Raw genomic sequence first — 22,598 nt, forward strand, 5'->3', positions numbered from 1 at the left:
GCTCGTGTCTGAATCCTCCTCGCACACGTGAGCGAGCGAGCGCGCGCGCGCGCGGCGGAAGCGGCAGCAGACGGAGGAGCCTCCTCCCCTCTCGGCCTTCAGGAGGGGCTGAAGGTGACTCTCCTCCTCTCGGCGGGGGCTGCACACTGGGCAGCTGCCGGGGCTCCGTGCGGCCCGCGACACCGTCCTGCTCCCGGGGATCCACCGCGCACTCCCGCGGGGGCTCTGAGCCTTTTCCTCCCCACCTCCATCACCAAACCCCTGTTTTCTGATCCCTTCGGCGGCTCGTCGTCCTCCCGGTAGAGGACACAGCAGCGACCGGGAGAAGAGGGGAGCCCCCCCCCCCCCAGTCTGCGTCTGTCCGTGGGCTCCGGTGGTCGTGGTGGTGCAGGTGGTCCGTGCATGCATGTGTTCTGCACCGTGCGGGCGTAAAAAGCGCCCCCGATCCGCAGGGAGCATCTTCCCCGTCAGCAGGGTGGCGCAGACGGAGCCGGAGCGCAGGGAGAGCGCGGAGGAGGCCGCGGACGGCAGCAGGATGGTGAGTCCCCCCGGGACACCGACAGCACACGGACGATGCGATCCAGCAGCAGGGGACAGAATCCTCTCCGTCATCCAGGTGCATTACTCTTCTTCTTCTTCTCCTCCTCCTCCTCCTCCTCCAGACTGTGCAGGAGTTCAACACCCTCGTCGCGCTGTACCGGGAGCAGGTCATCTCCGTCGGGGAGGTGTCCGCCGACTGCCCGTCGCTGCGGGCGCAGATGCACCACACGCGGTCCAAGGGCTGCTCCATGGCCCGGGCGGCGCACCGGGACCTCGCCGTCATCTCCGTGTCGGGGTGAGCGGACCGAGCGCCATGGATGGATGGATGGATTGTGATTGTTAGAAAAAATAATTTTAACATTTCAGCTGTTGAACGCTGGGGTTTTTTTCTCATATAAAATCTATGCAGATTATATCTGGGCTGTTTTACTAAAGTTATAAAGTGATTGACTGTAAAAACCAGCACGTTACAAAAATATTAATATTTAAAAATAAAAAAGAGATGAGAAAGTTTTTTAAAAAAGCTGAATTTTAAAAGAAAACAGGGAACAACTCTGGTGAAATGGACTGGAAACAGTAATTCATACAGATACTTGTTTTTTTAAGTATTAACATCCATTTGCAGTGATTTAAAAACAAAAAGTTATTTCTGTCACAGTGAAAAAATTAACTGGAAAACCCCAAATTTACTGAATCTTTTCCAACTTCAGCTCTAATATAAAACACTTATTTCTGTGTCCTCCCTCCTCCTCCTCCTCCTCCTCTTCCTCCTCCTCCTCCTCCTCCTGCAGTCCAGAGGACGGAGAGATCCACCCTGACATCTGTCGGCTCTTCATCCAGCTGCAGTGCTGCCTGGAGATGTTCATCACGGAGATGCTGAAGTCCATGTGTCTGCTGGGGGTTCTGCAGCTGCACCGGAAGACCGCCTGCACAGGTTGGTTGTAAAAAAAAAAATGTTTTAAATTGATTTTATGATTTGAAATTCTTGTGCAAAGCCAAAAGTCTCTGCCGCTCCTCAACTGCAAGTCCTGGATTAGACATTAGATCGATGATGATACAAACTAACAACACAGGACGTTAACAAGTGTCAAGGCCGAGAAAACAATATATATATAGAGAGAGAGAGAGAGAAATAAGTCAAAAAGACAAAGTTGAAATAAATAAATAAGTACATTTAGAATAATATGATAAAAAATGAAAATATAGGAAAAAGCAGATTAAGCCCAAAAAATTGAAATACAACAACCGTCCGGTCCATAAAAGTGATCGGTTGTGTTTTCGTTGTGATCTGCTCCCGACATTAATTTAAAACTTTATAATAACTAATGTGGCTTCATAACATTTTATAACCATTCAATCAAAACACAGTTAAATGCCATGTGGTCATAGAACCTTCACAGAGTGCAGACAGCAGGGGGCAGCAGAGAGCTGCTGATGTGAACAACACATTCATTTTCATTGAACATTTATTTACTTTAAATAACACTAAATTAAAACTTCATTAGATTGAGAGGAGAGAACATTTTATGTTTTAACTTGTTAATAAAATTTACAGCTCGTATTTGTGATGTCATGGTTTGGATGTGGTTGTTTTCTGTGTTCCGTCCTTTAGGAGCGGACCCGGAGCCGAAGGTTGACTTCAGGATGGACGAAAGCTCCGACGTTCCCATCCTGGAGGACCGATCCTCCTCCCCCATAGACTTCCCTCAGGAGCAGTGGCTGGTGGGGATCGATATCGAAAACATAGAGAGGTACAGTGACCGGCCGCGTCTGCTTTTTATAAACTCATGAATAAAGTGTAAATATCTTTATATCTACCGACTCGTCGTGTCTATGTCCTCACAGAGACATGAGAGAGATGAGGAACTTACTCAGCAAACTCAGGGACACAATGCCACTGCCACTGAAAAACCAAGGTATGGAAATATTCATGACATCATTAATGTGACCGGGCAAATGAATCCTGAAGTTTTACATAGGATGAATAAGAAGAACCGCGGAGCGCAGTGATGCAGAAAGAAAGAGAAGCATAAAATGATTATTGGAATATCTGAAGATGATTTAATTAAACATCTGATATCCAGGAAACTCCAGTTAGCTGTGGTGATTGATTAGAGGATAGTTCATTATTACAGATTTTGTCAAAATGAGTTGTTGGAACATTCATCTGTTTTCACCCTGATGATTGTTCGTAGGTCAAAGGTCAACAAAAATATAGTCGGGACAAACACATTTATCAAAGAAATCTCCCCAAACATCTAGAGATACAATCTGAATATTATATATATTTGACATTTTTTATTATTAATATATATATATATATATATATATATATATATATATATATATATATATATATATATATATATATATATATATATATATATATATATATAATAAAAACAGTTCTACCTAAAAACAGTTCTACCTACACATTAATATTTGCTTCTTCTTCCTGAAAATCCGTAAACATATACAGTATTGAAATAATTAGAATTATTAAAGGAAATAGTCTTTTCTTTACAACTAGATGAGAACACAGATATCGCTCTAATTTTATTTACTAAATATTCAATGTACAGCCAGCAGCCGGTTAGCTTAGCTTAGCATAAAGACTGGCAGCGGGGGGAAACTGCTAGCCTGTCTTTGTCCAAAATCCACCTCTAAATCTCACAATTAGTTTTAAATCTGTTTCTACGTGTCACGTTCCTAATTTTTTATTTGTTTTTTTTGTGTTTGTTCCAGACGACAGCAGCTTGTTGAATCTGACTCCGCACCCGCTGGTCCGTCAGAGGAAGAGGCGCTTCCCCGGACTCTGCTGCATGGTCTCAGGCTGAGAGTCCGACCGCGGCCACACAGCAAACACACATATGAGTACACATTCATTTTCAATAATTCAGTTGAGTTTAGATTGTTTAATCTTCATTTTGCAATATTATACAATGAATGAAATATCCCGTTTTTTCCTTCTCGAGTCCTTTGACCAGGTTCAGTTATTTTCACGTGTATTTTGTCAGGTAAAGTCTCACATAGTCCCAGAAGGATTAACCTGCATTAGTCTGCTGGGCTAACGAACTGTTGCGGTTGAGATTACGTTAGCTCTCCAGCTAGCGTCCCGGTTCTGGTCTCAGTTTTTCTTTTGTTTCAAGGTGCTTTTCAGTGTCAGACATCTTTTTTCTTCTTTTTATCTTTAAACCTCTTTTAAAACACGTTTATGTTATTTTATATAACGGAAAAAAAATATAAGAAATGTATATATTCAGGCTATGCACAGGCATTCGGTAGTTTTCGGGTGTCTCACTGTGTCACACCTCCACGTCTGAACGTTTTCCGTTGAGCGTCTTTGAGCTTCTGCTCGCCTGCGTCAACCACCACGCAGAGACAAACCATAACAGTATTATGGTGCATACACGCAACTGACTCCTATAATTATAACATTTCTCTCACTGTAGAAAAAGAAGCGAACGTGTATAATAATATTAAACCGTATGACAGTTTCCAAGCTTTGCCTAAACCCTCTTTGTTTTGTTTGTTTGCCCCCGATTGTGTCAGTGGTGCATGAAGGTGTCCGTCAGTTATTCAGTTGAGTAACAAAAAGATTAGTTTGGGACAGAACGATGTTTCCGTGACCTCCAGATGTTTTCTGTTGCGACATGTCAAAGGTTTCCGTTGCTCAACACTTAAAAACGATTGCCCTTATGATATTTTTTAATGAAATCTCCTGTGTAAACTGCATTCATGGTCCCCAGAGGATGAACTTTCAGAATGTGACTGACATCAGCGACATCGGCAGCTGTTCTACACAGGAAACATCAAAATCTAAACATGCAGTGTTATATCTAGAAAATATCAAAAAGATATTCCCCCCTGACCTGTCCTCTGTCGCCACCTTCAGGACAAAGTTTACATTTCAAGCTTGAACAGTTGATCTAACGACTGAGGGCGTTTTCACACTTGAGGTCCGAACCAACCCTCGTGTTTTTGTTACATTGTTCACATTCAATCCGTTTTTCCGTTTTCTTTTCCCGGTTCTTTTTTCTCCTTCTACGACGGCTCGCTGCCTCAACTTCCTGTCATTGTTCCGGAAGTCTGAACCATCCCAAAAAATTGTCAACGGAATCAAACCGTGGGTCAGTTTGACCCAGACCACCTTCTTTTGGTCGGACCAAACTTGTGGTCCATTGGTCCGGACCGGGGGCCGAGGAAACTCCCCACGCCTGCAATTTTGGTTCGGACCAAAACTGAAAAGTCAGATAATGTCCGGACCAAAACGAGGTCGGTGTGAAAACGCCCTGAATCACCAGAACATTGCTTGTTCGGTGTTCTTTAGCGGGGTGTAATGACGATTGCAGCCTCCAGGGGGAAAGTAACAAGGCGCACATCATCAGCGACGTCTTCCCTGAAGGAAAGGAAGCGCTTGTTTTCCATCACAAGGGCTTTGCAGATGTTTCCACACACAATGTGAAGACGCCGCACACACAAATTTAAATCATTCAAACGAACAAGGTTCTCGAGCTGATCAATTCCACTGGAGCCATTTTCCCATTGAACGTAAGTGCAGTGTAGTTCGTAAATTTGTGTACGTGAAGTTTTTTTATTTATTTCAATAATGTGATTTACTGTGGTGATGTCTCAACCTGCTGAGTTCTTTGTCTTGGGCATGTATGTGACTCCGGCTCAGCCGCGTGTAGTTAGTGTGTCCTGCGATGTAGACAAGCCGCAGCTATAACTAGTGTGTACAGCCGATGACATTTTATAATGTGAATAAAGTTTTATATGCAAATAAGATTATGTTTTTGACGTGTTTTGTGGAAACACACCGTGACGTCGTGAGCTGCCATTTTTAACCCATCCCAAATACCTCGACTTCTTTTCCCTTTTATTTGGGCATATTGGGAAATTGATTCTATTCATCCCCGTCCTGAGAAGAGATTTATGTAGCTAATAAAATATAACATAAATAAATAAAATGCTCTAAGTGAGTTTCTGTTCAGTTGAACCAGTTGTGCTTTTTTTTTTTAAAACATGGACCAAAAAGAAGGAGTTGTTTGAGATTTGGTGCCAGATTGTGCAAACGCTGGATCTTCGTCCAGCATCTCCAGTCTGGAGAACACAAACATCTGGTTCATGTTTCTGCAGCCGGGAAACTCCAGAGCTCTTCTGCTTCCCGTAACAACGAGGGACAAGAGAGGGGTTATGTAAGATCTTAATTTATTACTTTGTGCTTTAACTGGTGTTATTATCAGCAAAAAAAAGGAGGGGGGGGGGGGGTGTTTTGATTGGGCAACATCAAGTCCCAGAACCCCTGAGAAAACACTGACGGAGGTTTTTATGTTCCTGCTGTCAAACAAACCTCGGAGTCAGATTCAACTCCGCCTGCAGAGCGAAGGACCTCGACTGGATCTTCAACCAAACGCTAAGTTACAAGCTTCTCTGCTGAGGACGACGTCAGTCAACGTGGTGAGTCACATCTGTGTTTTTTTCCTTTTCAACTTAAAGGAAATAAAATTATGCATGAATAAAAACTGCCTTAATTTAATGTCCACTTTTTTTTTTTTATGCCAAATGTAAAATTTCCTAAACTTTTGCTCATGAAATCAAACCCAATTTGTCTGAAAGGTACAAATTATTTTGTACAAATGAAAAATGAAAATAAATGTATTGTTTTAAAAAACTGTTTTAAAAGTTCTTGTGTGTTCAAGAACTAAATGTTTTATTGGGAAACAATGCAAGATATTGATTCTGCAGCAATTTTGGACTATATTGATGATATATATGTGATATTTTATCTCTCATCTCATCAAGAGGTCTAACCCGTTGCGACTCTCCTCCAGATGTGATGGCTCCCTCCAGCCAGATGTTCCTGCTGCTGCTGCAGCTCCTCGGCTGCGTATCGTCCGGTCTGGCCTGTTTCTGCGACCGGTACCCGTGGGGCTCCTGGTCCGCCTGCTCCAGGACCTGCAACCACGGGACACAGTGGAGGACAAGGTGAGAGACGAGTTGACCTCTGGCGCGAAGCACTTCGTCTGTAAGAATCAAGACAACCGCTCTACGAACAAGCGATTGTCGTACTTTTTATTCTTTTGGCGACAGGAAGTTGCAGACCGATGAGTATTACTGGAGGAGCAGTTGCCGTCAGCTGTGTGAGACAACCGACAGGAGGGCCTGCAACGAGCAGGCCTGTCCCATCGACTGCCTGCTGACGGAGTTCGGGCCCTGGTCCGACTGCTCGCCCTGCGCCAAGAAACAGGCAAGAGACACTCAGAGGTCACACTGACTCAGAGCCTCAGTGCTCGTGTGCTCAGACCAAGAAGGCGCTGTTCGTTGCTTTTTTCCCCACAATGCAATGCTCAAAGAAAATCATCCCCCAAAAATGTGCAGATGCCAGTGTTACAGCTCCAGGGAGGTTTAAAGAAACACATGTATTTGTGTGTATTTTTTCAGAAAAACCAATTTTTGCTGATGTTCGCACACACAATCTTCTCTAGTTTTTAAGTTTTGGGCAATTTTTTTCCCAACTTTTCCATGTGTGACCCTCTGTAAGAAAACTCCACTCTTCACTTCTTCTACAATTGTTTTCTTTTTTCTTTCTGTGTGTAACCGGTTTCTGTGGCAACTTTTTTTTTTTGAGTTAAAGATGCATTTTTTTTACGTATAAAAATCTGAATTTTTAGATCTAAAAATCTGAATTTTTAGATATAAAAATCTTATTTTTTTAAAATATAAAAATCTTATATTTTTAAATATAAAAATCCTCTTTTTTAAATATAAAAATCTTATTTTTTTAAAATATATATATATAAATCATAATCATAGATTCAACATATAAACATAAAACAAAGACAGGTCCCAAAAAGACGCCGATTCGAGCAGATTCTTAAATACAAAACAATTCAACAAATAAATAAAATAAGCACATACCCACGTACATACAGAGACAGAAAAATAAATAAAATTATAATAATTAAATGTCAACTTGATAAACTGGAGTCTGTCAGGGCTCACGGTTCTCTCATTTCCTGTCGTGTCGTCGTTGCCAACAGTTCCGCACCCGCTCGGCCCGGAGGCCGTCGCAGTTCGGCGGGTCGGACTGCAGCGCGGAGCTGACGGAGGAGCGGCCCTGTCACCCCTCCACAGAGTGCAAGTTACCCCCCCTCGACTGCAGAGACCACTTCAAGTGTGACAACGGTGCGTAGAGTGTTAATCTCTCTTCTCATGCGAAACTGTAAATGTGTCAAGCATCTGGTCTCAGCTGGTGTCACACCGAAAGATTCCCCTTTCCTTCTGGCGCCGCAGGACGCTGCCTCAACGCCACGCTGACGTGCAACCGACAGAACGACTGCGGAGATAACTCGGACGAGAGGGACTGTGTCGAGACCACGGTCGTGTGTCCGGCGGAGAAGAGAGTGGCCCCCGGGGCCGACCTGGTGGGCAACGGGTGAGTGGAGGGGTCGTAGGGGTCGTAGGGGTCGTAGGGGTCGTAGGGGTCGTAGGGGTCAACGCTGAGCTGACATGTTGACGCGGGTCACATTCCTCACTACAGAGTCTTGCTCCAAAGAAAAACATTACATTGTTCTGATATTGATACTTGGAATCTTTAAACATCATATTATTCCAAATCATTTTGTTCACAAGTACAGAAATAACAAATAAAAATCGATATTTTGTGATTTCTTTTTCCAATAGGTAATAACCTTGTATGAGACCATCAGCCTGTCGTTGCGTCGTTGGAGAACAGACTGTGAATTTTCCCTGACTTGTGTTTTTTCCGAAGGTTTGACGCTCTGGCCGCGGAGCCGAGGGGAGCGGTGCTGGACAACATGTTCATGGGCGGAAGCTGCGTCATCCGGAGGCCCCCGACCACACTGCTCTACCACCGCATCCCTCACAACTTCCAGAGCTTCGACATCAAGGTGGTGTCATCGTTATCTTCAAACGCTTGATCGTACAGCAGCTTTGTCAAGATGGATTAGAAATCTCAACCATCGGCCACATCCGGGACTAGATCAGTGATTCTAATTCCCTTTATTGGTCTGCTTGTTTTTTTTTTATAAATGAACCTAAATCAACATTTTCCAAACTGTGAAATTGCATCTGTGAAAAATATTAAGCTAAATAGAACAAAAGAACCCAACTCCGACGAAGAAATCAGCCGTCGGAAACGAATTACAATCCAGGTTGTTGATCGGACCACGTCAAAGTTCCTACTTAGTTTCAATGAGGCATCTCAGTGAAGTTCGTTACATTACGTTTTGAAGCATTTTAAAATGCTTCACGGTCTTCGGGGTTTTGTCTCGTTGTTCCTGTTCCTGTTGTGGTGATGTGGTCGTGGTTTGATCAGGTCGGAGCGCTGGAGGACTTCAGCACCGAGCCGCGGCCGCTTCGCTCGGAGTCCGTCAGTGTGAAGCAGTCCAGCTCGGCCGGAGGCACCGATCACAATCGACGCAACTTTTTGTTCTTGTTTCTGAGACCCGTGACGTTGAACAAGGCCGCTTTTGAAGCTTCGAAGAAACTGGCAAGTGACTCAAACGAGATCCCGCGCACACAGAACTGTCCCCACACTGACGGTCTGAAGCGTTGACAGGTGGGCGTTCACCTTCGTAGTTAATGTCTTCGTCGCTCCCTCCGTAGGACTCCAAGTTTTTCCGGGTGCACCAGGTTCTGCCCGTGTCCACGTTCAGGCTGAGGGAACCGGGCGACCTCGTCCTGTCGCAGCCTTTCCTCCAGTTCCTTCACGCGCTGCCCCTCCAGTACAACTTCGCCCTCTACAGGGACATCTTCCAGCGCTTCGGGACGCACTACTACAGCTCGGGGACGCTGGGGGGCCACTACGACCTGCTGTACCAGTACAGCCGGGAGGAGCTCACCAGCTCAGGTACAGCGGCGCGGCCTGGCGGGCAAAGTTCAGAATACAAACGTGCGCTAAAACCGATCATCGGAGAAGCGTTCGGTATCGGGCCGCCGAGAATTCTGCGTCCGTGGCGTTTTCGTTTGAGTCTCGACATGGTGAATGATGGAATTCGCTCTCACCTGCTCACCACCGCGTAGAGACTTCAACCCTGTTGCTGCGGCCAATCACATATTACCTCAGAACACAAACAGTGTGGTGTAGATGTAACGTCCTGAGCAATTTTGGAAAAGGCCAGTGAAATGTTTTGGAACGGAAATGGAAAATGTTAACGTTTATCTAAAGCAGCAAGTTGTAGCTGCAAAGGCATATATTCTCACAATCTCCGTTGTACCTGGAATGAAACAAAACATTTTTGAATCCAACAACATTCATCCGTTCCGTTGTGTCCGTGGTGGTGGTGGTGTTGCTCCTCACTGTTCCTCTCTGCCAGGTGAAACTGAAGAGCAGATCAGAGGCTGCCTGGGCCGGGAGACGTCCTGGTCCGTCCTCCTCTACCCCGCGCACGGCAGCGCAGCCCCGTGCTCTGACAGCACGATGACGCAGAAATTTAAAGGTTACATCAACAAAAAAAATCTGCAGGAGGAAGCACACCCTGGTTTTTTCCCTATTGGTAATCCTGACTGCTCATAACTCACCGTGGTCTTTCGCTCCCGCCACTTGTCTTTGCTCCAGGCTCGTACATTCAGGCGGCGGAGAAGTCTTTCTCCACGGTGAAGGGAGGCCGAACCAGAGAGGCAGCGGCTCTGGCCTGGGAGAGGCAGGGCCCGGCTCCGGACCGGACGTCCTACAAGAACTGGGCCAAGTCTGTTCTCGACAACCCGGCTGTGGTCGAATACAAGGTGGAATTTTAACACTCCTTACTCAACCATCTGTTGAGATTCTCATTCGTCCAGGTCATAGTTGTCCACAAGGGCGTTGAATCAGGAGAAACTAGACCTGCTTGTAGTTTCTTGAAGACTTTGAAGACTTTCTTGAAGTGTTCAAAGTCTTCAAGAGAATCTGGACTTGGTTGTAGTTTCTTGAAGACTTTAAAGAAAGTCTTCTGGAAAGTCTTCACGAGAAACTGGACTTCATTGTGGTTTCTTGAAGACTTTGAAGACTTTCTTGAAGTCTTCAAAGTCTTCAAGAGAATCTGGACTTGGTTGTAGTTTCTTGAAGTCTTCAAGAAACTGGACTTGGTTGTAGTTTCTTGAAGACTTTTTCTTGGACTGAACTGTAGTTTCTTGAAGTAAACCGAGTCCAGTTGCTCCTGATTCAACACCCTTGTGGATCCTTACTCAAACATCTGAGTGGCCCTTGAAGAAAATTGAAAAAGAAGAACAACCCCGAGTGCATAAAAGCTGATCCCGCTTTCACCTATGTGTTTGTCCAGCTGCTGCCCATCATAGACCTGGTCCGGGGGATTCCCTGCGCCGTCACAAAGAGGAGGCACCTGAGGAAGGCCCTCCTGCAGTACCTGGAGGAGTTCGACACCTCCAAGTGTGCCCCGTGTCCCAACAACGCCAGGCCCGTCCTCTCCGGCACGGAGTGCAAGTGCGTTTGCCAGACTGGCACCTTCGGCACCAACTGTGAGTTACGGGCTCCGGACTTCACTTCAGGTGCCGAACACCACAACGCTCTGCGGTCAAGCGATTGTGTCAGGAGAACTCTTGTCTCTATGTTCACATCGGAAAATGTGGTTTGCTGTGTAACTTCCACAGAGGCGGTGGATGGTCACTGGAGCAGCTGGCGGCCGTGGAGTCGCTGCGGAGCCTCCATGAAGAGGCATCGGACTAGGCGGTGCGATAACCCCGCCCCCCTGCGAGGGGGCCAACCCTGCGACGGTCCCGACCGACAGGAGGATCCGTGTCACATCTCCATCTTTGAACGGTAGGACAGAAACTTTTAAGTTGTACAGGTCAACTGGGACTGGAATCTTCAAGATTGCTACTTTGACCCCTTGAAGGTTTTATTTTTGTCTGTGTTACTTTGGATTTACTGATTGTTTTGTGATCAATGTCTTTTGGTACAGTCAGGAGACCTGTGACAGCGACGACGACTTCACCGTGGGCTGGAGGGACGAGCTGCCTCCTGGTGTGCAGGGCTGCCTGAGGCCTCAGAGGCCGGACAACAGCTTCCTCAGGGTAAAGGACCGTCTAGTCCCGGGGCCACAACACCGATAAGAGATCGCAACGTGATTGGTTGTCGTGTAAAATCAACGAAAAATACACGAGAAGTTAGATCGATTGTCCGCCATTTCTTAGAATTACAGGAGACGTGATTATACGCATGTGCAAGTGGTGAACCAATGACCGACCTGATTCTCATCGTGCTGGGGGCACTGTGTTAGATATCTATCTATCTAATTCATCGAGATTTATCGGAGTGTGCGACTTTCTGAAATATACTGTTTTCTTTCAGTGATTAATTATACTTACTACCAAATAAAGAACAAACAATATCACAATTGCTGAATTAAATTAAAATTTTTATTACCTTTTATATATCTATGAGAATTTTTTTTTATATAATACCAACTTTAAAAACTAACCAATAATCACATTTGCCAAATAATTAATTTCCCTTAATATATCTTTAAATGTGGAACATAAAAAAAAAGAATTTCATTAATATGTAATTCATGTAAAGTCTATCATATTCCATGTCCTACATAGACACAGCTGCATTGTGGGAGTTGTAGGATTCAATGTTTTTGGAGATGGACCCATAGTCGTGACTAAATGATATGATATCTTTTTTAATTGTGCAGGAGAAAAAAGGAAAAAAAATGAATAAGAAAAGAGATATAACTATGAGTGGAGGACGAGCAGGAGCAGCTGCTGTGGAGGGGTTTGTGTTTAGAGCCTCTCTAACCCGCCTCCTTTGGTTTGATTCTGACAGAAAGCGAAGCAGTACTACAACTTTGGTGAGGACGAGGAGTTCCTGTGCTTCACTGGATTCGAACTGGACGGTTTCCAGTTCATCAACTGTCTCCCCGACGGAACCTGGAGTCAGATGAACGGCAAATGCATCAGTAAGGGACCACCGGACGACCATCTTGAGTAAATCACTAGTCAAGATCTACCTTCAAATCTCCCATCGTTCCAGTTTAAAACTTTGTCTTCCCGTTCCTCCAGGGAAGCTCTGTCTTCCTCCGGAGGTCCCCGATGGGATGTCGCTGCTCCCCGACAGAGACGAGTACAGAGTGGGCGAGTCGGTGGGTCTGAGCTGTAACGAGACGGGCCTGGTGCCGCGGCCGCAGAGCTTCTTCCAATGCGGCAGCGGCCTCACCTGGGAGCCGCCGCCGCCCGCCGACCTGCGCTGCACCGACGGTACGGTGGCTCTCTGTAGTCACTCATCATTCAGAACGTATCTACTGTATATCAGCTGCTGTAATATCTCCTGTGTGCAGAGGAGCCGTTTGTTCCTGAGGCCCAGTGTGGTCCGGGACAGACACTTCAGGACTCTCGGTGTGTCTGTATCCAGCGGGAGAGCTGCCCGTGAGTTTTTATCAATTCCTCTCTCTCAAGATATTGCATGCGTACAGTACGTACTGAAATGACACTTTAAAGAGATTTTGTGTGTGTGTGTGTGTGTGTGTGTCCGGTGTGCAGTACGAGCCCCGCGAATATCTGCGTCCTGAACGTGGACGTCGGCCTCACCGTGCCGATGTCCCTCTGCTCCCTCCACGCCGGCCGCTGCCACGGCGATCCGCTCCTCTTCGTCGGCGACGGCGAGTGCCACGCGGGGCAACTGGAGTGGGCCAAGTTCAGAGCCAAGATGTCCGCCAAGAGCTCCGTCCGGGTGCCCTGCGACCTCGACACCTGCTACGAGTGGGAGACTTGCTCCGGTGAGTTCAACAGGAAAGATCATCTACAATGATTTGTATTGATTTACGGCAAAGTAGAATATTTTATTTCTTTCACAACCCAGATTTTGGTGGTTATGATCATTTTTTTTTACTTTTTAAAACTGATTTTCCCCCGGAAGAGAAAACATTTTCCACATATTTTAATTTATATATATAAAAACCTTGACACAATGATTTTATGGCCACATCTTTACACTAAGGCATATAAACGTTTACTTTTCAGTGGCCTATTTTGTATTAAATTGTTGAATTATTGTTGAATGGTTGAACTATTCCTTTAAATCTCTGCTTCAATCATCCACAGCCAACACATTCCTGTTTGATGTATTAAAACTGCATCAGTCGTATTCATATCAGGTCTGAATATGAGTTTCCTCACTAGACTCGCCAGCGCTCAAGAAGTGCGAGTGCCGCGCCGCTCGCGACTGCCCCGGAACCGAGGAGCACGTGTTCTGCGTGAAGCTGACCAGGAGCCAGAGGACTCGCACTCTGGACCTCTGCTCCCTGGCGGCTCTCAAGTGTTCCAACTACGAGCTCGAGATTCTCAACGAAGGCCGGTGTGAGTCCAGATGAATCCACACTTTCAAAAAACGTCCCTGTGCCGCATCGCCCAGAGATCAACCAAGTTCAATAATGTAGTTTGACTTGGTTTTTGACAATCGGGTTTTAGTACGTTGGACATTAAATCGATCAAAAAACAAGACGCTTGTTCTTGTCTGCCGCACAATGACAGTATTTTTTAAAAGGGTTTGTAGCTGATGTGCCCAAAAAGGGAAAATCATGAATTTGAGGCCTCGGACAACTTGATGATCAACACACTTGGTGATAAATCAAGATGGAGCTTCACCTTAACTCACTCGTTCGCTCGCCTGATGTGAGACGCTTTTTTTTTAGGACAGACGCTGATTTAAAAAGTGGCTCACGTTAAATCTAATTACATGAACAGTTTGAAATAGTCACACCGCTAAATCTTCTTCACTTTTAATAAAGACGTTTTTTAAAAAAAACACTTTTTCTGATTTATTTCTTATAGTGTGGACCTTTTACTGCATATGATAATATGTATTTTTCTAGTTATTATTTTTCAAACCATGAAATTAATGTGACGAAGCAACATCCAGATACTCGAGACTGACACTAAACTAGAGACATGTCCAAAGGTAATGCGTGAAACAAATACAATAAATAAACATTATAAGGCTACAATGTAAAAAAAAAAAAAAGAAAAGAAAAGCCTAATAAACCTTGTGAATTGGGAATTTTTTATTTGACTTTACATCATCAATACAAGGTAAAAAGGTATTTTGAAGTAAAGGTAATTTCAGCTCATTAGAAGTTATTTTCAAAACTGTCTGGTTCATAAATGTGATGGCGACAGGTAGAAAAAGAATCCTCCTATGTGATATTTGAACAAAAACCAAAAGAGAACCAAAGTATATTCTGAAATGAGTTTTATTAACTTCCAATATCCAAAGTAAAAGCTTTTATTTTGGATTTTTTTGTTGTCATTCAACCTTTAGAACAGAGAACTATGTTCACTGTACAAGCAAATGTCGCCAAATTACCCGTCGTCCGAGACAAATATAAAACTACAGAATCTATTTACATCATTTTAAAAGCTATTAGCTTCTATTTACAATTCGTTCATTGAGGGAAAAAGAAAAACAAGTTTCCCTGTTGTTGTGAACAGTTTGATTCTAAAACATCGGTCGTCTTTATTGTGGACAGGCCTCGATGGCGATCACGTTCACCTGCTCCCCGGCACACCTCCGGGCGCCCACCTCGCACTCGGTCATCGTCGTCGTGGCGACGCTGCCAGCGCTGGAGTTAACGCACAGGGGGGCGGAGTCTGAACGGCATTCTGACGCGTTCTGGCACACGCATTTTCTCTCCGGCTCTATAAATGTACAGATGCATTTATAAACACACCCATATTTTATTTCTTTTTGGTTTTTAAAACTTTAAGAGAGTCCGGCAGACTCACCCTGACAGACTGTCCCCGGTTCACAGTCCTCGCAGGACGTGAACGTCGCCTCGGGCCATTTACAGTCGCTGTCATTGGTCAGCGTGAAGCTCCGCCCAACACACTGCAGAGCGCCGAGCTGACACACGCCCAGTACACGCGTTTGACTCGAGCCAAGTCTGGCGCACAACTGCAGAGAAGCCCTGAATGAAGTTTTAAAAAATGCAGAATCTCAATTATTATTGCGCTCTAAACACACAGACTGGAAAATTTCCTCTAAATATAGAAATAATTCATACTCACGAGCACTGAAATGGCATTTTACACACACACTCGGCTTTTCCGACATTCTCCCACGGTTTGCACTTGAGGCCGGACGGAGGAGAGGGAGCTGTGGGCGCTGAGAACACAACCTTAAATCAGCTTTAATCAATACTATCAATAACAATCCATCTTGTAGTGATTAAATAACCATAGACTGTAAATCAAGATGGACGTCTCGACGCACCTGCTCTACAGCGAGCGTCGGCCGGAGACGGAGACCACTGCAGACTGGGACTGCACATGACCTCCGACACCTCGCCCTCCAGCACGGACCCCGCAGGGCAGGACAAGGACACCCTGTCGCCAATCTGAGAGGTTGTGTTGGCGGGCGTGGCTATAACGTCGCTGGCGAGCGGGGGAATCCCGCACGTGGAGCCTGCGACGGGAAGAGAGGGGAAACAAAGGCATTGTTTTTTACAGTGAGCAGGACAAACGATATGACGAGAAAACCAACGTCGTCTTGTTCGTGAAGTGAAGACGTACTTTTACAAACCATCGTTCCCGTCGTCCACCTCTGGTTTTCCGTGCATTGAGCCACAGCGTTCCCACTGAGGTAATGTCCCTCTATGCAGGAATACTCCACCGTGTTTCCAACCAGGTAAAAATCTCTGGGATTCTTAGAAAAACAACAGCCAGTAGCTGCACTTGTTCAACATGTACACACAATGTGTTGCTAAGAATGAGATAAGAACTACGTCCAGTAAAGATTACGTTCAAACGAACTAGAAGTTTTCAAAGTCACTGAAACCAAAGAATAATGGAATATCACGTTTTGCAGACTCACCTGGATGAATCCGTTCCTGAGGTTCGGAGGCGGACCACATTTCTTTGGTGGAGTCACCGAGAGACTGAAGCACTGAGGCTCCATCGTCCTGCACACAGACGGTTACATGTTACAGGAACCTGCCGCTTATTGAGCCTCTCCGACATCACCGTCCTTACTGTAAGTACTGGATCTCGGGGTCCTCGCAAGGCTTCTGCTCCACCCGCAGTCCGGTGCAGTGGTGGCCTCCGCCGCTCGGAGCGGGATTGTTGCAGCTCCGAGTTCTGGACATTCGTCCTCCGGAGCAAGTTCCCCAGGAGGACCAGCAGCTCCAGCTGCCGTGGGTCACCCCTCAGAGGAGGGCACAAAAACAGATTCTGTCTCATGATGCGTCTTGAGAGTGGCGTGTTGACGGAATGCTACGGTAACAAAGAACTTGACCCCTTTAACCTAGGTTAAATCTAGGTGACACCAATTTGCCTTATCTTTAAATCTGGATTGTCCTGTAATGTTGGTTCGTCTTTGATACAAGAGGAAAAAATATCAACAGATATTGAAAATAATCTGTTTGTCGTCTACCTGGTTGCTCTCCGATCACAGCTCCGACCTCGCAGGCGCCCCCCGAGGTCCCCGGCCGGCAGACGCAGCGGCACTCGGAGCCCGACAGCAGCGGCTGGCCGTTGTTGCGGCAGGGCCGACAGTGACAGGGATGCTCCTCGGCCAGGTACTGGTCCGTGGCCCTCCGCAGGTGGAGCTTCTTCAAGCCTGCACACTGCACCTCCTTCACCAGCTCGTGCAGAGGACGCAGCTGGGAAAACAGTTGACAGCTTATTCATTCTGAGTGTTGTAGAAGATGGTGGAGAAAGATATATACAGTATAGCGAGCAGAAACTGATCCTAAATTTAGAGACACCCTGACCAAAGTGAAATGTCCTTAACCTTTGAGTTCTTCCATCTTTTTTCCTATTAATTATTGATATTTAAATTATAGGGCAAGTTGGCCAAGATGATCAAGTCATACATTTGTCATATTGACATCTTCTTACGATCAATACATTATGATAAGCTAGTTTGCGAAACCTCTCCCCTGAATGGCATCTTTTTTTGTTGGACTTAGCTTTTGGTCCTTTGGCATGATATATGTGCTAGCTGCATATTTCGAAGCCTTTAGCCTTCAGCTAGTTTTCAACCAGTTCACATCTATTAGCTATACCTCGCTTAATCCTGTCAGATCTGTCAGCAGGAGTTATTTCAACCTGCAAAATTTGGGTTGTCTCCTTCTAACTCACTTGACCTGGATTATAAATGGGAAAGAGAAAAAACGAGTCCATCGGTGAGAAACAACCAGATGTTCTGACCCTCGTACCTTCTGGTCGACGACTTCAGGGAAGTCCTTGACGGATGAGGCCCAGTTGTCATAGATCTCTCCGTTAGCCTCCGGGTTCTCCAGATCCAGAACTGTCAGAGCGCCAATGAAGGACGGATCTCCCCCAAAGATATTGACCTTAATGGGCATCTTGTTAACATTGTGTCCTGTGGACAAATGACAATGGATTGTCGAGCTTGATTACATCTATTGAAATCCAAACTTGGCAATCAGATATTCCAGGGTACACTGCGAGGTTTGAAAGTTATATGTGCAGGTTTTCCCTCACCGTCGCTGGATGATAAAGATTGCATCGTTTTTTCACATTTGATTGTCACTTTCTTTCGGAAGAGACGGCGTTTCACCTTCCTCCAACACCTCTGGTACTCGGTATCTGTTGTACCTTTACACAAGCAACGCAGGCACATTGGATTTACAACAGCTCAAATTATCAGCTGACAGGCCACAAGAAAAAAATGCTTCTTTTTATAAAACTGTCTTGGTGGATTAGTGTCTAGATTGGGTGATAGGAGCAATATTCACAACCGGTTCTTACTGGTTGAGGTGAGCGCCTGGCGGTCCAGCTGCAGAAGGCCTTGGTATTCTCCCCCGAGTGAGCCCTCGGACAGGTAGTGTGTGCCGTATGTCTGGAGCAGCCGGCGGTACGCAGAGTAGTCGTACGTGAACGGCAGCGAGGACAAGGCCTTCCAGAAGCCTTCGGACAGCGTGAGATACTGGGGGGCGGAGTTTTGGAACTGCGCCAGTTCCACCTTGTTCTTCAGGATTATCAACCTGCGGGTCTGGATGAGAGGATGACCTCTAAACGGGTTTGTCCCACACTCACAGTGAGAAAGTGAAACGGGGGGCGGGGGGGTCGTATCGTTACCTGGAATTCAGTGAGTTCTTTGTGGAAGGTGCGGCGGTCGTGTCCCACCAAGGCGTTGGACTGCATGTGCTGCATGTAGGACCAGGAACTGTCGTAGGACTCGTCGCTCTCTTCGTTGTCTACTTTCACCTGCAAGGCAACAACGTTCAACACTCAACAAGCATTGGATGGATCGTGGTTTTTAAGTTTTAAGCCATCAAAGTTGAGCAAGTACGCGCCACACCAGGACCCTGGAACAAACTCACAACAGATGGGTGGGGGGCAGCGTTTGTACAAATGAAGGGTTTTGACTGACGAACATTTCTTTTGGTCAACTCACCTCAAAGTTGTACCTGAGGATGCTCTGCGGAAGCCGGTAGTAGACTTTGTGGTCACCACTGAACACCTTCCTGCACTGGCCTCCGAAGCTCAGAGTGTTGATCACGCCCGCCCTCAGTTTCCCCGTTAGCACGTCATACCTGCAAAACATGACGCAAGAAGTTCACTTGATGGACTTGATGGACGTCTAGACTTCGTAGGGTTCAGTACAGACGCGGCTCTCTGGCGGTGACGTTGTACCGCACCTACTCACCCTCTGCCTGTGAAGTCGGAGTTGGGAGGCGTTTTGTCGAGGTCACATGAGAACTGGTTGTCGCCTTGCTCGCAGCCTCTCTCGTCCAGACCGTCGTCACAGTCCTGGTCTCCGTTGCACACCAGCGAGTGGCTGATACACTGACCTGGAGCCGGGTGTCAGTGACGAGTCGTTAAGGCTTTCTTTTGTGCAATCATACAATAGAGTGTGTTGCAACCAACCTGAGGTGCAGCGGAACCGGTCTCCACAGCCCGTTTGCAGGGGGCATTTTTTCTGCGGAACACACGGCTGTGTTTGCGCGGCGTCTCCTGAACACGGCGCACCACCAAACTGTCCAAACACCTCCACGTGGCGAGTGCGCACCTGACAAGGAAGCAATTGAACGAGTTCACACTGAAGGAGAAACCACCAAATGCAACTATCAGCTACTTCATGAATATGTAGACCAGTTAAATATTTACACATCTGCATTGTGGGGTCTCAAACGTCACATAAAACAAATATTTTTATAGTTATGAATTGGTATTACTGTAAGGGTTACATCATTCAGGTTACTGAACATTTAGGGTTATGTTTTGGCCAAAACTTTCAGACTTTCAAACTTGTACGTATACACAATGTTATCATGAGTAAAACTGTGTGTGTGTGTGTGTGTGTGTGTGTGTGTGTGTGTGTGTGTGTGTGTGTGTGTGTGTGTGTGTGTGTGTGTGTGTGTGTGTGTGTGTGTGTGTGTGTGTGTGTGTGTGTGTGTGTGTGTGTGTGTGTGTGTGTGTGTGTGTGTGTCTTTACTCTGAAGTACCTTTGTGCTGGTGCAGCCGTCACACTCCGACCACTCTCCGTACGACCCCCATCTGCAGGTCACAGGCTGCTGACAGCTGAGAACGAAGGACACGGACATTGTTAAAATCCTTCATGGTATATTCCTCTCTTGAGAGTTACCTGAGGTTTATTGCCGAAATAGCAATAGATACAATGTTGGCATGAGATAAATGACTGTATGAAAATAGAACCTTATGTTTTACTTTTATCAACATTGCCTTTGATCCCTCCTCTTTATTATTTTTAAAAAACTGCTTCACCCTCATGTCAAGACGTTGTTAAATCGTACAACCCCAACTATCTCAATCAAACTTCTAATATCGGGTGCGCACATTAATAAAACGCTGGCACGTGGAGATACAGAACGATCGTCCTCGGTGCACGTTCAAGAACGACGCGACGCCAGAGACATATCAGTTCATGCAACTGTTCCTTATGTTACAAAGGAAAGCTGTAATAACATATGATTTAGAAAAGAGAGAAGAAGTCAAGAAAGATCAGAAAACCTACCGGACTGGAGCGAGCGAGACGAGCAGCAGCACCAAAGACGACAGAGCTGCAGACAAATCCCACTGTGAGAACGACACAAGGGGAAAATTGACATGAAACTGGAAAAATGATTGGGTAATTGCATCAAAATCTGATAAACGTGTGGCTGTGTTCACAGAACCTTCATGGCGACGTGTCCCTCAGAGTGCAGCGTTTTCTCCTCTGGTGCCAGGAGCTGTGGAGGTGCGATGACTCAACAGAACCCTCGGGTTCAGGAATCCACACGATGAAGAAACCCAACAAGCAGAACTCTGTGTCTGTTCACACAGCGAGTCATGAACTGCTGAGACACCCGAGGTTTTGTCTTTCCCCAACAGCTTCGGCCAGAAATCCAGCTGGGTTTTTCCTTCTGCTCCTTCACCTGCAGCAACACACGGAGCTCACGTCCGGTAAACGTAGAGAGAGAATCCCGTTTACTTTGAGTTGGAGGTTAATGATGAATCAGATTTGGAGACAGCAGCTGTTGCGTCACATCTGTTTGTCCTTGATAAGGATTTTTGGAGCCGCAGTGATTTAGACAAAGGTCAGAAAAATCCCCCATTGGCCCATTTTCCACTGCAAAGGACCTTATTAATATATAATAGACATGGAAATAACATTCACTTCTTCAGCCGCAATATCAACAAGACGATATTAGTGTTGGTTTAATGCAAATGTAAAACTAGTAAGTCATTGGAAGTTATTTATGATGTGCTATTCAAAGTCGTTCATATTTTTTGTTTGATTTATATTTGAAAATATAAACTCAAATCGTAGATGAAGTCGTTGTTCACTTTCTCCTTTTGTATTTTATCTGTTCAATCTTGTTTATATAATCTCTCCACGAAATGATAAAAGATTAGGAATAACAATAAAGTTTATTTATCTCTACAAAGGGCAAAAATAATTCAAATGAAACGGCAAAAATGTTTGTCAAACTCTTAGAAACAAAGACAGAATGAAATACGTACAGTACATCATAATGTGTTAGTGTCTTAAAGTCTTTAAATTATTTTACTCAAACTCGCGACAGATGTCAAAGTAACACATCTGGATCTGGATCACAGTGTAAAGGCCTGTAGTTGTGTTAGTGTACTTCTCATGCATGGGTCATGAACAGGACACAAGCTGTCGCTCCACTGTGTGTTCAGACCTGTCTTCATGCTGTTTTTATCACTCCACATGAGGCGGGTCGTCGTGTGTGGAGAGACTTCTTCTATCCAAGAATGAAAAAAATGCAAAATGCTAAATCATGCCTCTGCAGTGAGAACGTCTCCCCCTGGGGCGACATCCACCATCTCACCTGCACCTCCCATCATCTCCATGAGTCCTCACACACGTGTACTGTATATTTCCACGTACACATGTTACATACTCAGTACAAGAGATATATTGAATACTTGACACCCGGCCTGAGTCAGAATCACATAAAGTAAAATTAACGTATGGATTTACTGGCCGGTCCAATATTTCTTAGGACCCCAGTAATTCTGAAATCATAAGTTTTTGACCTCCAACTCTTCAGGTCTGAAGAGGAAAAGCTCGTCCATTTGAAAACTCGTGGCTGATCGAAGGTTAACATTTTATTTGCCTTATCTCAATCTGCGAAGTCGCTGCGACACAAAATGGAAGTCAAGTACCACCACAGTATCATTTCACTGTCTGTCTGCCTGTCTGCCTGCCTGCCTGCCTGCCTGCCTGCCTGTCTGTCTGTCTGTCTGTCTGTCTGTCTGTCTGTCTGTCTGTCTGTCTGTCTGTCTGTCTGCCTGCCTGCCTGCCTGTCTGTCTGTCTGTCTGTCTGTCTGTCTGTCTGTCTGTCTGTCTGTCTGTCTGTCTGTCTGTCTGTCTGTCTGTCTGTCTGTCTGTCTGTCTGTCTGTCTGTCTGTCTGTCTGTCTGTCTGCCTGCCTGCCTGCCTGCCTGCCTGCCTGCCTGCCTGCCTGCCTGCCTGCCTGTCTGCGTGTCTGTCTGTCTGTCTGTCTGTCTGCGTGTCTGTCTGTCTGTCTGTCTGTCTGCGTGTCTGTCTGTCTGTCTGCTTGTCTGTCTGTCTGTCTGTCTGCGTGTCTGTCTGTCTGTGTG

At 45.7% G+C, this 22,598-nt stretch overlaps 2 protein-coding genes across 4 annotated transcripts; one reads left to right on the plus strand and one right to left on the minus strand.

Annotated features, from left to right (window-relative positions):
* The first annotated feature begins 65 nt into the window (after positions 1 to 65).
* Positions 66 to 14,308, plus strand: c6 (complement component 6). 3 transcript variants are annotated; one of them, XM_035607173.2, is made up of 21 exons: positions 66 to 538; positions 663 to 835; positions 1,332 to 1,474; positions 2,153 to 2,291; positions 6,394 to 6,528; positions 6,634 to 6,790; positions 7,584 to 7,728; positions 7,837 to 7,978; positions 8,315 to 8,453; positions 8,882 to 9,055; positions 9,172 to 9,415; positions 9,882 to 10,004; positions 10,124 to 10,290; positions 10,824 to 11,049; positions 11,152 to 11,320; positions 11,463 to 11,574; positions 12,332 to 12,464; positions 12,568 to 12,762; positions 12,843 to 12,930; positions 13,045 to 13,280; positions 13,684 to 14,308. In XM_035607173.2, the coding sequence occupies exons 1-21, from the start codon at positions 407 to 409 to the stop codon at positions 13,872 to 13,874; spliced, it is 3,363 nt and encodes a 1,120-aa protein (XP_035463066.2). In that variant the 5' UTR covers positions 66 to 406; the 3' UTR covers positions 13,875 to 14,308. The 3 variants fall into 3 exon arrangements, with proteins under 3 accessions (XP_035463066.2, XP_035463064.2, XP_035463065.2); XM_035607171.2 differs by lacking the exons at positions 66 to 538; positions 663 to 835; positions 1,332 to 1,474; positions 2,153 to 2,291 and adding an exon at positions 5,847 to 6,000 and having other exon boundaries at positions 6,375 to 6,528; XM_035607172.2 differs by lacking the exons at positions 66 to 538; positions 663 to 835; positions 1,332 to 1,474; positions 2,153 to 2,291 and adding an exon at positions 5,855 to 6,000 and having other exon boundaries at positions 6,346 to 6,528.
* Positions 14,309 to 14,544: 236 nt separating this feature from the next.
* On the minus strand, positions 14,545 to 20,993 carry c7b (complement component 7b). Its single transcript, XM_035607174.2, has 18 exons — positions 20,664 to 20,993; positions 20,504 to 20,565; positions 19,974 to 20,049; positions 19,396 to 19,537; positions 19,175 to 19,319; positions 18,923 to 19,061; positions 18,604 to 18,732; positions 18,274 to 18,517; positions 18,007 to 18,120; positions 17,718 to 17,884; positions 16,931 to 17,159; positions 16,531 to 16,702; positions 16,373 to 16,460; positions 16,072 to 16,204; positions 15,773 to 15,964; positions 15,568 to 15,664; positions 15,286 to 15,467; positions 14,545 to 15,198 (listed from the first exon to the last, which is right to left on the minus strand). The coding sequence occupies exons 1-18, from the start codon at positions 20,667 to 20,669 to the stop codon at positions 15,017 to 15,019; spliced, it is 2,499 nt and encodes an 832-aa protein (XP_035463067.2). The 5' UTR covers positions 20,670 to 20,993; the 3' UTR covers positions 14,545 to 15,016.
* Positions 20,994 to 22,598: the final 1,605 nt, after the last annotated feature.

The sequence above is a fragment of the Scophthalmus maximus genome, chromosome 20 (genome assembly GCF_022379125.1).
Source record: "Scophthalmus maximus strain ysfricsl-2021 chromosome 20, ASM2237912v1, whole genome shotgun sequence".
Classification (NCBI taxonomy): domain Eukaryota; kingdom Metazoa; phylum Chordata; class Actinopteri; order Pleuronectiformes; family Scophthalmidae; genus Scophthalmus; species Scophthalmus maximus.

Coding starts and splice junctions, on each gene's coding strand:
- c7b (XM_035607174.2), bottom strand. Junction 15,665..15,772: donor CGACGCTCGCTGTAGAGCAG/GTGCGTCGAGAC, acceptor TTGTGTTCTCAG/CGCCCACAGCTCCCTCTCCT. Junction 15,199..15,285: donor ACCGGGGACAGTCTGTCAGG/GTGAGTCTGCCG, acceptor GTACATTTATAG/AGCCGGAGAGAAAATGCGTG.
- c6 (XM_035607173.2), top strand. CDS start 407: ATGTGTTCTGCACCGTGCGGGCGTAAAAAGCGCCCCCGATCCGCAGGG. Junction 6,791..7,583: donor CGCCCTGCGCCAAGAAACAG/GCAAGAGACACT, acceptor CGTTGCCAACAG/TTCCGCACCCGCTCGGCCCG. Junction 11,575..12,331: donor CGGACAACAGCTTCCTCAGG/GTAAAGGACCGT, acceptor TGATTCTGACAG/AAAGCGAAGCAGTACTACAA.